Source organism: Eubalaena glacialis, chromosome 3 (assembly GCF_028564815.1).
Source record: "Eubalaena glacialis isolate mEubGla1 chromosome 3, mEubGla1.1.hap2.+ XY, whole genome shotgun sequence".
Taxonomy (NCBI): Eukaryota; Metazoa; Chordata; class Mammalia; order Artiodactyla; family Balaenidae; genus Eubalaena; species Eubalaena glacialis.
Window position 1 is genome coordinate 58,701,280 of NC_083718.1, and position 14,491 is coordinate 58,715,770.

The 14,491-nt window shown below is 40.4% G+C and overlaps 1 protein-coding gene across 3 annotated transcripts in view; it reads left to right on the plus strand.

Annotated features, from left to right (window-relative positions):
* Window positions 1–14,491, plus strand: part of MRPS14 (mitochondrial ribosomal protein S14) — a 50,032-nt gene that overhangs the window by 16,958 nt on the left and 18,583 nt on the right. For 2 of the 3 annotated variants that reach the window (XM_061183087.1, XM_061183089.1), the window contains exon 2: window positions 4,564–4,722. In XM_061183087.1, coding sequence (XP_061039070.1) covers window positions 4,564–4,722 — 159 coding nt within the window. Of the gene's footprint in view, window positions 1–4,563; window positions 4,723–10,291; window positions 10,737–14,491 lie in introns of those variants that run through there. The other variant, XM_061183086.1, reaches the window with a different exon arrangement.

Below are 14,491 nucleotides of genomic sequence, written 5' to 3' on the forward strand. Positions count from 1 at the left end.
TGTGGCCTTTTCATTTCCGCCTAATGAAGTTCCTTTAGCAGGTGCTGTAAAGCTGGTTTGGTGGTGCTGAATTCTTTTAGCTCTTGCTTGTGTGTAAAGCTTTTGATTTCTCCATGAAATCTGGATGAGAGCCTTGCTGGATAGAGTATTCTTGGTTGTAGGTTTTTCTCTTTCATCAATTTAAGTATATCATGCCACTCCCTTTTAGCCTGTAGTTTCTGCTGAAAAATCAGCTGATAGCCTTATCGGAGTTCCCTTGTGTGTTATTTGTTGCTTTTCCCTTGTTGCTTTTAATAGTCTCTCTTTATATTTAACTTTTGTCATCTTTCTTACAGTGCATTGTGGTGTATTCCTCTGTGGGTTAATCCTGTATGGGACTCTCTGCACTTCCTGTACTTGGGTGATTGTTTCCTTCCCCAGGTTAGGGCAGTTTTCAGCTATTATCTGTTCAATTATTTTCCCAGACCCTTTCTCTTTCTTCCTTCTGGGATCCCTAAAATGCCAATATTAGTGTGCTTGATGTTAGCCCAGAGGTTTCTTAAGCCGTCCTCATTTCATTTCATTCTTTTTTCTTCTTTCTGTTTAATGGCAGTGATTTCCACTACCTCTGTCTTCCAGCTCACTGATCCGTCCTTCTGAATCATTTAGTCTACTGTAGATCCTTCTGGTGTATTTTTCATATCAGTTATTGTTTTCTTTAGTTCTTTACATTCTTTATATTTTCTAATTCTTTTTTAAAAACTTCTGATTTCTTGCTCTGTGCATCTATTCTCCTCCCAAGTTCTTTGATCGTCTTTATGATCATTACTCTGAACTCTTTCTTGGGTGAATTGCCTATCTCCACGTGACTTAGTTGTTCTTCTGGGGTTTTATCTTGTTTATTCGTGTGAAACATATTCCGCTGTTGCCTCATTTTATGTAAATTGCTATTTGTGTTTTTATGTATGTGGTAGGTTGGTTTCGTTCCTCGACCTTGGAAAACTGGCCCTCTGTAGGAAACGTCATTTGTGTCCCAGCAGTGCATTCCCCTCTCATCCCTCAAGGACCAGGGGCCAGCTGGTCCCAGGATAGTGTCTGGACTGTGTTTGTGGACTCAGTCTGCAGGCTGCGGAACTGTAGTTTTCTTGCTTCTAGTGACTGCCCCCTGGTAGGTGAGCCTGGTGTAGAGGCTTGTGCAGGCTTCTTGGTGGGAGGGGCTGGTGCCTGTCCCCTGGTGGGTAGAACTGGGTGTTGGTCCTCTGATGGACAGGACCATGTCTAGGGGCGTATCTAGAGGAGGCTGTGAACTCAGGAAGTCTTTAGGTAGCCTGTCCGCTGATGGGTTTGACTGTGTCCCTGCCCATTGTGTTGTTTGCCTCAATGCCTCTCAGCACTTGAGCCTATGGACTGCTGGGTGGGGCCAGGTCTTGGTGCCAAAATGTCAGCCTCCACAAGAGCTCACACATGCGGATGAATGCTCCCTGATATATCAGGCACCAGAGTCTGTGTCCCCAGGGTGGGCCACAGCCACCTCCCCAGGAGACCCTCCAAGACCAGCAGGTAGGTCTGGCCCAGGCTTCTATCAGATTACTGCTTTTGCCCTTGGTCCAGTGCATGTGAGATTTTGTGTGCGCACTTTGAGAGTGAAGTCTCTATTTCCCCCATTCCTGTGGAACTCTTGCAATCAAGCCCCACTGGCCTTCAAAGCCAAATGCTCTGGGGGCTCCTCTTCCCCATGCCAGACCCCTGGGCTGGGGGTGGAGTCTGACAGGCTCAGAACTCTCACTTCTTTGGGAGAACTTCTGCAATATAATTATTCTCTAGTTTGTGGGTTGCACACCTGGGGGTGTGGGATTTGATTATATCATGAGTGTGCCACTCATACCCATCTCATTGTGGTTCCATCTTTATGTATTTAGTTGTAGAGAATCTTTTCTGCTAAGTTTCAGTCCTTTTCAACAATGGTTGTTCTGCAGATTGCCCTGATTTTCGTGTGCTTGTGAGAGTAGGTGTGCTTAGGGTCTTTCTCTGCCATCTTGGCTGCTCTCCCTTCAGCATTTTTATTACTTCCTTTTTGGACTTGGGGTCATGTAGACTAGAGAGGTCTGTTTCATTGCTTGTTCTTTCAGGGGGTTTCACCTGTTCTTTTAATTGGGAGTAATTCTTCTGCTTTTTCATTTTACTTATATTTCTCTTATTCTGAATTTATTTTTTTTAATATTAAATTTGTTTGTTTATATTCTATTTTTGGCTGCATTGGGTCTTCGTTGCACGTGGGCTTTCTTAGTTGCAGCAAGCGGGGCTACTCTTCATTACAATGCACGGGCTTCTCATTGCGGTGGCTTCTCTTGTTGCAGAGCGCGGGCTCTAGGTGCGCAGGCTTCAGTAGTTGTGGCACACAGGCTCAGTAGTTGTGGCTCACGGGCTCTAGAGCACAGTCTCAGTAGTTGTGGCACACGGGCTTAGTTGCTCCGCGGCATGTGGGATCTTCCCGGACCAGGGCTCGAACCTGTATCCCCTGCATTGGCAGGCATATTGTTAACCACTGTGCCACCAGGGAAGTCCCTCTTACTCTGAATTTAGGGAAAACAGTTGTCTACCGTGGTTTTGAAGGGCTGTTTTTATCTGGGAGTGACCCTGTGTAGACTGTATGAGTCCAGTATTTTTGGTGTGAGGGCTGTTTTTGGCTTGCTGTGTCTTTCCTCAGGGTGTACTGGCCCTTGTCTCCTTGATATAGGTGGTGTGTTTGATATTGTGTTGACTGGAGCCTGCCCTGGATGTTGGGCAGGGCCTCCTCTTTTCTCTGTGATTGTTACAGCCCTGTCAGGGGTAGAGTCTGCTCCCCATTTGTTGGAGTGGAAACCCCTAGATCCGATTCTAAGCTTCAATGTGAGGTAGGCAGGACTAGAGCACTCCCTCTGGGAAAGGAGCCCCTGTGTTCCTCCCCAGGAGCTGTTTGCTGTGATGTACAACTCTGTGACACTGCCTGCCACCTGGTGTGCACACCCACAGAGATCACTCTTGCTGGCATTGCCCTCAGGGGCTGCATCTGCTGCAGGAGTGCTTGGAATCGGCTTGGAGATTAGATGTGGGTGAGAAACCCTGACAAAACCATGGGCGAGAAAGTCCTCTGGAGCTGCAGCCCCACACCTAAAGCGGGAGGGCCAGTGATCACCTCAGTATTCAGTGCCACCTCCATGTGTGCGTGCCCACAAAGTTTGCAAAACCCGCAGCAGTTGGAGCTGTGCCCTGCTGTGAGCACGCTGATAGTGAGGCTGCTATAGTGGACCCTTGCCCCTCCCTTCCCATGTTGACAGTGGGGCTCCTACGGCAACCCCATGCTCCATCCTGTGCACACCCCCAGGTGTGGCTCGGGCCACGCTCCAGGCCCTTTGAGCTGTCTTCACGCAGCCAAACCAAGTCATCTCCTCAGGTCTGTCTGCTGAAGCCTGAGTTTCAACACCCAATCGCTATGCACGCCAGCAGGCGCGCCTCAGACTGGAAAGTGTGGCAATGTGGCAAAGACCGTCTGTGCTAGTCTCTCTACCCTGTGGGGCAGCAGACCAGCTCCTGCACTCTGCTTTTGAGCCTCTGAAGCTCCCTTTCTGTCCCAGCAGACCTCCCAGCCAGTGAAGGAGGTCTCCAGGGTGAGGGAACCTTTTGTCTTTCACAGCTCCCTCCCAAGGGTGCAGGTCCCATCCCAATTCCACTTCTCCCTTTTCCCCTCATCCTACGTGGTTTCGTGGAAATCTTTCTTGCAGTTTTGGTTGTCTGAGATCTTCTGCAAGCTTTCAGTAGGTATCATGTATGGATTGTTCCACATGTAGATGTATCTTTGATGTATTTGTGGGAGCAGGTGAGCTCCATGTCCCTCTACTCCACCATCTTGATCTCCTCCCCCTTTCTATACTTTTTTGACTTTTGAACCATATATTTATTAACCTAAGTAAAGGTAAAACAGAATTATATAAAAAATCTCAGAAAATTTTTCACTTTCCAACCCACATTATTGGCATTGTATTAATTACCACCATTTTGGCTTAATGTATGTCCATAAAAGTTATTTGTTCTGAATTAAGAAGTCTATTATTTTATTTTATTTTATTTTTTTTAATGGAATCTGTGCCCTTGGGTCAGTTTTAATTTTATTTATTTATTTATTTATTTTTGGCTGTGTCGGGTCTTCGTTTCTGTACGAGGGCCTTCTCTAGTTGTGGCAAGCGGGGTCCACTCTTCATCACGGTGCACGGGCCTCTCACTATCGTGGCCTCTTTTATTGCGGAGCACAGGCTCCAAACGCGCAGGCTCAGTAGTTGTGGCTCACAGGCCTAGTTGCTCCGCGGCATGTGGGATCTTCCCAGACCAGGGCTTGAACCCGTGTCCCCTGCATTAGCAGGCAGACTCTCAACCACTGCGCCACCAGGGAAGCCCAAGAAGTCTATTATTTTAAATTATTAAAGTTATCCATAATTACTTGGGGGATAAAAGGTCATAAATAGTGACTAAAAGAGGATCACAGGATGGAGAAACTGGCAGAGTCTGGGTCTGACTGTCCTTCACTTGTTCCTTGTCTCTGTCTCTTAGGTGCTTCCTTCATCAGCTTCAGGCCAAGTTCGAAGTTACTATGTAGATTGGAAAATGTTGCGTGATGTGAAGAGAAGAAAAATGGCCTATGAGTATGCAGATGAGAGGCTTCGGATCAATTCTCTCAGGAAGAATACCATTCTGCCAAAAGACCTTCAGGTTAGCTAAGTAAGATGAGTATCTACCATAAAATCATTAACTCAAATCAGATCACTTTTAATACTGTTTGTTGTGACTTAGTATCAATATACTTTTTGGAGAATATAATCAGATTTTTTCAGTCAACATAAACAAATACCCTTGTAACTGATTTTGATGAGTTTCAAATTAAAAAACTATTCATTCTTAACTAGCTCTTTAACCATTTCATTAGGTGATGCTTAGAAAGTACTGATGCATGGTAACCACACAGAAATTGGATAGTTATTTCTCCAGTCATCCCAATCATTCAATTCTCAAGGCACTGGGAGTCTTTGCCAATGCATGGGGCCAGGTGCCCAGCACATGGCCTACACCGTTCCTTATCTGGGGCCATCCCTAAGCCTGCCTCTCTGAATTTCGCTGCCCATGAGGTGGCCTTCCATTTAGGTTTACTTTCTTGTCACACTCTTTAACTTGAATAAGAGAATGTCAACTCTGTTTGACTCCCTGAATCATAAGTCCTGCCTAACTGGTGACATAAAATACCTGCATTCAAGAGTCTTATCAGAGAGTATAACTCAAACTCAAGGCCATTAAACTTATCAAAAGCTCAGAGTAAATAATATTTCATTTTATAAATTTGGAGAATAATATACAGGCCCTTCATTACTGTGGATTCTTTTTAAATCTTGTCTAAATTAAGCCAGATAAGCAGAACACTGAGTGCCCTGGACCATTCTGTTATGGCTTTTACTGTAACGACATTAAGCTACTTCCCTATATTTAGGGAGTAATAAGAAGTGGCTCCTGAGAAACTCAGCTTAAGATGTTGTGGAGGACAAATGTATGAAGATCCCCAGAAGAGTCTGTGGTATGAGAACCAGCAGTAGCTGTGCAGAGACTCTATGGGAACTGATCATGGCGCTATGTTGCCTGCCAACTAGCTTACAAGTCAAATTTATGCCCCGGTGCTAACAAACTTACAGGCTCTCACAGAATGCTCTTTTGTTTCATTTTCCCTTTGCCCAGTTTCCTCATTTGTACACTGCCTTAAATCTTTACATTCACACATATGTAAACAATTTGTAGGTATTCTTCAAGTTCTGTCTCCACGAAACTTTACTTCATTCTGCCAGCCCAATCATTTCTCCTGTCTCTATAGCATTTACTGTCTACCATTCATTGACTTAGTCATGTTGTTTTATATAATTCTCTCAGTATTTCTTAATAGCAGCACATGCATAAGCTTTTGGAGATCAGGAACTACTCTTAATGCTTAATAGTTGATATAAATTTAGTGGCTTTCATATACATTTTCTCATTTATGTACTTTTAATATGTTAGAGTAATTATTTTGCTTCCATCATAGTCTAGTACAGGGTCAATCACACACACACACACACATGCACACACACGCACAGTAATACACATACTTTAACCACATACATAAGAATAAATCTGTACTGACACAACCTTAGTGCTAACTATTGCAGTAATCTCTGTTTTTCTCCCCTGAACCATTTTTGCCCTTACCATATTTATTTCCCTACATTGCAATGATCTTTTAAAAATGTAAATCTCACTTGATCACTCATCTTTGCATCTCCAGCCGTCAGAGTATTTACCATAGGTGTCAAGGTTCTGTGGGCTCCTGCCCTTCCTTCTTCTTCAACTTCACCTCAAACCACATTTTCCTCTTACTTGATCTTCAGTCCAGAGGTTTCAGACTTTTATGATTCAAAAATCTTATGGGAAATAACCTAACTTACACCTCAAGGAACTAGAAAAAGAAGAACAGGTAAGCCCAAAGTTAGCAGAAACGAAGACCAGAGCAGAAATAAATGAAAATAGAAACTGGAAAAACAGTAAAGATCTGTGAAACTAAGGGCTGGTTTTTTGAAAAGATAAAATTGATGAGCCTTTAGCTAGATTAACATAGTAAAAAAGAGAGAAGACTCCAATAAAATCAGCAATGAAAGAGGAAACATTACAGCTGATACCAAATAAATACAGAGAATCATAAGAGACTGATAAGAGCAATTGTATGCCAACAAATTGGCTAGCCTAGAAGAAATGGATAAATTCTAGAAACATATAACCTATCAAGACTGAATCATGAAGAACTAGAAACTAGAAACTAGAACTAAAACTGAAGTGACCAATAATGAGTAAGGAGATTGAATCAGTAATCAAAATCCTACTAAGAAAAGCCCAGGACCGTGTGCCTTCATGAGTGAATTCTACCAAACATTTAAAGGGGAATTAGTGCCAATCCTTCTCAAACTCTTCCAAAAAATTGAAGAAGAGGGAAACATTCCCAAAGTCATTTTATGAGCCCAGCATTGCCCTGATACCAAAGCCAGATTAGGACACTACAAGAAGAAAACCACAGGTCAGTATCCCTGATGAATAGAGATGTAAAAATTCTCAACAAAATACTAGCAAACCAAATTCAACAGCTTTTCCTCTAAGATCAGGAACAAGACAAGGATGCCTACTCTTGCCACTTCTGTTCAACAGAGTACTAGAAGGCCTAGCCAGAGCTATCAAGCAAGAAAAAGAGAAGGCATCTAATCAGGAAGGAAGAAGTAAAACTCTCTCTATTTGCAGACAACATGATATTATATATAGAAAACCCTAAAGCCTCCATCAAAAAACTGTTAGAACTAATCCATAAATTGAGTAAAGTTGCAGGTTACGAAATCAACCTACAAAATTTAGTTCTGTTTTTATACACTGATAAACTATCTGAAAAAGAAATAAAACAATCCCATTTACAATAGCGTCAAAACTAATAATAAACCTAGAAATAAATTTAAGAAGGTGAAAGATTTGTACACTGAAAACTATATGCACTGATGAAAGAAATTGAAGAAGCAGAAATAGAAAAAATAATCCTAAAATTTGTATGGAACTACAAAAGACCCTCGAATAGTCAAAGCAATCCCAAGAAAGAAAAACAAAGCTGGAGGTATCACATTTCCTGATTTAAAAGCTATAATATTCAAAATTGTATGGTATTGGCATAAAAACAGACACATAGACCAATGGAACAGACTCAAGAACCCAGAAATAAAGCCACAGATACGTAGTCAACAAATATTTGACAAGGGAGCCAAAAATACTCAGTGGGTATTGGATAGTTTCTCCATAAATGGTGTTGGGGAGACTGGATATTCACATGCGAAAGAATGAAATTGGACCCCTATCTTACCCCACTCACAAAAATTAACTTGAAATGGGTTAAAGACTTAAAGAACAGACCTGAAAGTGTAAAACTGCTAGAAGAAAACAAAGGGTAAAAAAGTTCTTTGCCATTTGTCTTTGCAGTGATGTTTGAGGTGTGACACCAAAGGTGCGAGCAACAAAAGCAAAAATAAGCAAGTAGACTACATCACACTAAAAGAAACAACAACATGAAAAGGCACCCTACAAAATGGGAGAAAATATTTGCAAGTCATGTACTTGATAAGGGGTTAATACCCTGAAAATGTAAGGAAGTCATACAACTCAATAGCCCAAAAAATTTTTTTTGATTAAAAAATGGTCAAAGGGCTTCCCTGGTGGCGCAGTGGTTGAGAATCTGCCTGCCAATGCAGGGGACACGGGTTCGAGCCCTGGTCTGGGAAGATCCCACATGCCGCAGAGCAACTAGGCCCGTGAGCCACAACTACTGAGCCTGCGCGTCTGGAGCCTGTGCTCCGCAACAAGAGAGGCCGCGATAGTGAGAGGCCCGCGCACTGCGATGAAGAGTGGCCCCCACTCACCGCAACTAGAGAAAGCCCTCGCACAGAAACAAAGACCCAACACAGCCAAAAATAAAAATAAATAAATTAATTAATTTTAAAAAAATTGGAAAAAATGGTCAGAGAACCTGAATAGACGTTTTTCTAAAAAAGACATGAAAATGGCCAACAGGTACATGAAAAGATGCTCAACATCACTTATCAGGGAAATGCAAATGAAAACACAAAGAGCTATCACCTCACACCTGTCAGAATGGCTACTATCCAAAAGACAAGAGATAAGTTTTGGCGAGGACGTGGAAAAGAGAACCCTTGTGCACTGTTGGTGGGAATGTAAATTGGTGCAGCCACTATGGAAAAACAGTATGGAGGTTCCTCAAAAAATTAAAAATAGAACTACCATGTATGATCCAAGAATTCCATTTCTCAGTATAAATCTGAAGGAAATGAAATCACTAGATAGAAATAGAAGTGATATCTGCACCCCTATGTTCACTCTAGCATTATTCACAATAGCCAAGACATGGAAACCACTTGAATGTCCATCAACAGATGAATGTGGCACTTAATGTGATTCATACACAGACACAGAGTACGATACTATTTAGCCATAAAATAGAAGGAAATCCTGCCCTTTGCAATAACGTGGATATACCTTGAGGGCATTATGCTAAGTGAAGTAAGTCAGAAAAAGACAAATACTGTATGATCTCACTTATATGTGGAATCTAAAATACCAAATTCATAGAAACAGAGTAGAATGGTGGTTACCAGAGGCTGGGGACTGGGGAAAATGGGGAGATGTTGGCCAAAGGGTACAGACTTCCAGTTTTAAGGTGAATAAGTCGGGTTGAATAAGTACAACATGGTGACTACAGTTAACAATACCGTATTATATACTTGAAAGTTGATAAAAGAGTAAATCTTAAGTGTTCTCACGCACACACAAAAGTAATTATGTGGGGTGATGGAGGTGTTAACTAACCTTATTGTGGTAATTATTTTTCACAGTATATACATGCATCAAAACATCACATTGTACACCTTCAACTTACACAGTATTATATGTCAATTATATCTCAGTAAAGTTGGGAAACAATCGTTTGGGGAGACAACAGAAATGCATTCATATATTTTCCAAAAAAGAAATGAGAATGTCTATAGCAGCTCTATTTGTAATAGCTCAAAACTAGAAGCTACCCGGATGTCCATCAGCTGTACAATGGATAAATGAATTATGGCATATTCACACAACAAAAATTAGCACCAATGAGAATGAACAAATTACAACACATGCACCAGTATGAAGACTCTCACAAGCATTTTATTGAGTGAAAGAAGCCAAACAAATGAATAAAAAAGAATGGTTTTTATTATACTCCATGGTTACATTTATATAAAATCAAAACAAGAAAAATTCATCTGTGGTGTTAGTAACCAGGTTAGCTCTTAGCCAGGAGGTCAGTGACTGAAAGGAGGCAGAGGGAAGGCTTGGGGTGCGGATAATTTTTCTTAATCTAGCTGCTGGTTACACAGCTATGTTCTGTTTGTGAAAACTTGTTGAGCTTTACACTTACGGTTTGTGGATTCTTGTGTATCTATGTTGTTTCAATTAAGTTTTGAAAAATTACATTGTGAATATCTCAAACATTTCTGTCATTTTTCTGATCTGTTTGTTTCTACTCAGAGGTTGAAGTTCAGTATGGTGTCCAGGGTTCTTTTGCCAAACTTGGCTACATTAATGAATCTAGCCCTTTGTCCTCTTCCTCTGAGCATTGACTAATCATCTAGAATAAATAAATGCATGTGATCTGTGTAAATAATGTTGTGACTTCCCTTAGGAAGTGGCTGATGAAGAAATTGCTGCCCTTCCCCGGGATAGCTGTCCCGTTAGAATCAGAAATCGGTGTGTTATGACATCCCGTCCACGAGGTGTAAAGCGGCGCTGGAGGCTTAGTCGTATCGTCTTCCGTCACTTAGCCGACCATGGGCAACTGTCTGGGGTGCAGCGAGCAATGTGGTAATAATCAGCTCCAGAACCTACTGAGCTTACAGGAAAACCAGTTCTGGCAAGAAGAGACTTCTCTAATAGACAAAAACCTAGTTTTTATGGGGGTCCAGAATAAAGGTCTTCTCTACCTGATGCTGTCTATAGTTAAATTACTTTAAAATTTTAAATGAAAAAATTTGGAAGTTTCATTCTATCAGTGAATTATCTTTTCTCTTGGACTTAATAAATTACTGTTCCCAAGCATAGTGTGAAGAGCAGAGTAATAAAAAATATTTCTGTGGAAATATGGTCTGTATAGTTGTCTTTTCCTTCATGTTTAATCTTTTAGCAACATGTCAGTGTTCCTGTACTTTAAGAGCATTATTTCATACAGCAGTATTATCTTCTTGTTAATTCAACTCATTGACATACATGTCAGTGCTCATCTATGGCAGTTGTTAATCCTGGGATGGCTACCCTGACCTGCACAGCTCACTTTACTTTTAGTTGATTGTTAGACAGACAGTACATTGGAAGGTAAAGCTGATGCTCTGGATTATCTAACTAATGCTCAACTTCTTTGTGTGATGGCTGAACAAAAACAGAACCACTAATTGTTTTCTTTTTCCATCTTCAAGGGCCCTTAGAACAAAATATGTCTCTTTAAGCCCTGAAAATCTGTCCAAAGAGGATGAGTTTTGCTAGAATGGTATATATTCTCTATATTCATATTTACTTCGTCTGTAACAGAAATGAGTAACGGTAGCAAAGTGTTGTCTCATGCGGTAACTCAATAGTGTCATCAGCCCAGTGATAAAATGTACACAGGGTGGTATGGATGTACCTACCTAACATCCATCGGGAAGGTATTCCTGGAGCTGACACCTGAATTTAAATCAGGAGGCAAGGGTTGAGGTTGTTTGCAAAGGGAACGGTGGAAGCAAAGGCACTAAGGCATCAAACAGTGAAATTGCAGTCACTTCAGTGTAGCAGAACTAAGCAGCACACAACAAAGGCCATAAATACCAGCTGTTGGAGAGTTTTAAGCAAAGGAACAACATGATAGTTTGCTCTACAGACAAATGACAGCTGTGTGGTAGACGGCCGTGAGAGGAAAAGACTACAAGCAAGATAAGCAGCTAGGAGGATGTCTTAATTGTTCCGGAAGACTAGGGCCTGATCTAAGGTAGTGGTATTAGCAAAGTAGACAAGAGGACAAATTTTAAAAGTCTTGTTTAGGAAGGAAAATTGGGCAACACTTAGAAACTGATTATATTTAATTGGTAAAGAACTTTCTCTGGGTTCCTGGTAAGGGCTACTACATAGATGGTAGAAGGCAACTCCGAAATAGAAAATTTGGGGGATAAAAGAATGGGTTTAGGGGAAACAGAAGATACGTACCTGAGTTCAGATTGCAGTTGTACAATGTTTGAGATGCAAGTGTCATCCTGATGGGAAAGTCAAGTCTGGAAGTCAGGTGAGGTCATGAGAGGGAATTATGATATACCTTGGATTCGTATTTCCTATATTTATATTACAATTTACTAACTGAAATGCTCTAGCTAATATCTCGACTAGTAACCAGTATTAATCAAATCATAGCTAGAACATGAAAGTTGCTGATTTCTGGCATATCACTGATAACCTACCTTTTCCTTTGTTTGAATCAGGGTCCAAGCATTATCCACATATTTGTTTTGATTGCCATCTCGTACTCCTCACTTTTTTCTTCATATCATTCATTTGTTGAAGGAGCCAGGTCATTTGTCCTGTAGAAGGTCAACATTTGGCTGTTTGCTTCTTTATGTGTCCTTTAACTTAGTCCTCTATCCCTATAAAGTGAAAGTTACATCCAGAGGCTTGACTAGATTCAGGTTCAGTATTTTAGGAACGCATTTTCTCAAGTGGGCTGTGTACTCTGTCCCTTCACATCAGAAGGCACATAGCTGGTTGTCCAACTTTTAGTGATGATTTATCAGTGGAATCAGGTGGGGTCAGCCTGATCCCTGCATTTGAAGTTCACCATTTATTAACCTGTCACCTAATGATTTTAGCATTTCACTGGTGTATGTTACCCTGACCTCTATTTCAATTAATGGTGATTTTCTAAATTCCATCACTTTTTCTGCATTAGCTGGAATTTTTCTGTAAGGAACTTAACAATTTATCTTCCTGAAATACATTTCTTAAAGACCAGATAAATGCATGATTTTTAGAGTGAGTTGGTGCTCTAGCACCTTCCAAAGGAAACAAATGACTTTTCACTATCATGAGCTTGTACACATGAGATTTCCTGTGTATTTAATGTTTCAGTCTACTCCAGACATTATTTGATGCTCAAATTAATCCTTCCACTCTTGGGTCCTGTATCTTGTTGACTTGATACACTTTGACTTCATACAGGACTTTTTGATAGTTCCTTGCTTTCTAGCATAAGATAACCCAGGCTTACCTTGTATATTTCCTGCCTCAGACATTTTTTTCAAGGGTCACTCTTTTAGTAGGGGATGGTAGAGACCACATCTGGATGTTGTAAATAGTGCTACTGTGAACATTGGGGTGCATGTATCTTTTTGAATTTTTGTCTTTTCTGGATATATGCCCAGGAGTGGGATCATATGGCAACTCTATTTTTAGTTTTTTAAGGAACCTCCATACTGTTGTCCATAGTGGCTGCACCAATTTACATTCCCACCAGCAATATAGGAGGGTTCTCTTTTCTCCACACCCTCTCCAGCATTTATTTGTAGACTTTTTGATGATGGCCATTCTGACATGTGTGAGGTGATACCTCATTGTAGTTTTGACTTGCATTTCTCTAATTATTAGCAATGTTGAGCATCTTTTCGTGTGCCTGTTGGCCATCTGTATGTCTTCTTTGGAAAGATGTCTATTCAGGCCTTCTGTCCATTTTTAATTGCATTGTCTGTCATTTTACTATTGAGTTGTATGAGCTGTTGGTATATTTTGGAAGTTAAGCCCTTGTCAGTTGCATCGTTTGTGAATATTTTCTCCTAGTCCATAGGTTGTCTTTTTGTTTTGTTTATGGTTCCCTTTGCTGTCCAAAAGCAGATAAGCTTGACTGGGTCCCATTTGTTTATTTTTGCTTTTATTTCTGTTACCTTGGGAGACTGACCTAAGAAAACATTGCTACAATTTATGTCAGAGAATGTTTTTGCCTGTATTCTCTTCTAGGAGTTTTACAGTGCCATATCTTGTGTTTATCTTGTCATATCTTGTATTTTCAGTGTATTTTTGTGTATGGTGTGAGGGAGTGTTCTAACTTCATGGATTTATATACGACTGTCCAGCTTTCCCAAAACCACTTGCTGAAGAGACTTTTTTCTCCACTGTATAGTCTTGCCTCCTTTGTCGGAAATTAATTGACTGCAGGTGTGTGGGCTTATTTCTGGGCTCTCTATTCTGTTCCGTTGATCCATATGGCTCTTTTGTGCCAGTACCATGCTATTTTACTTAGTGTAGCTTTGTAGTATTGTCTGAATTCTGGGAGGGTTATGCCTCCAGCTTTGTTCTTTTTCCTCAGGATTGCATTGGCAATTCTGGGTCTTTTGTTGTTCCATATAAAATTTTAGGATTATTTGTTCTACTTCTGTGAAAAATGTCATGGGTATATTGATCACATTAAATCCATAGATTGCTTTCGGTAGTATGACCATTTTAACTATATTAATTCTTCCAATCCAACAACATGGCATATCTTTCTGTTTCTTTGAATCATCTTCAATATCCTTTATCAATGTTTTATTGTTCTCAGCATATAAGTATTTCACCTCCTTGGTTAGGTTTATTCCTAAGTTATTTTTTAGTCATGATTTTATTTTATTTTTATTATAATTAAATGTTTTATTGAAGTATAGTTGATTTACAGTGTTGTGTTAGTTTCAGGTGTACATCAATGTGATTCAGCTATACATACATATATATCTATTTTTTTTTCAGATTCTTTTCCCTTATAAGTTATTATAAAGTGAGTATAATTCCCTGTGCTATACAGTAAATCCTTTTTGGTTATCTATTTTATATATAGTAG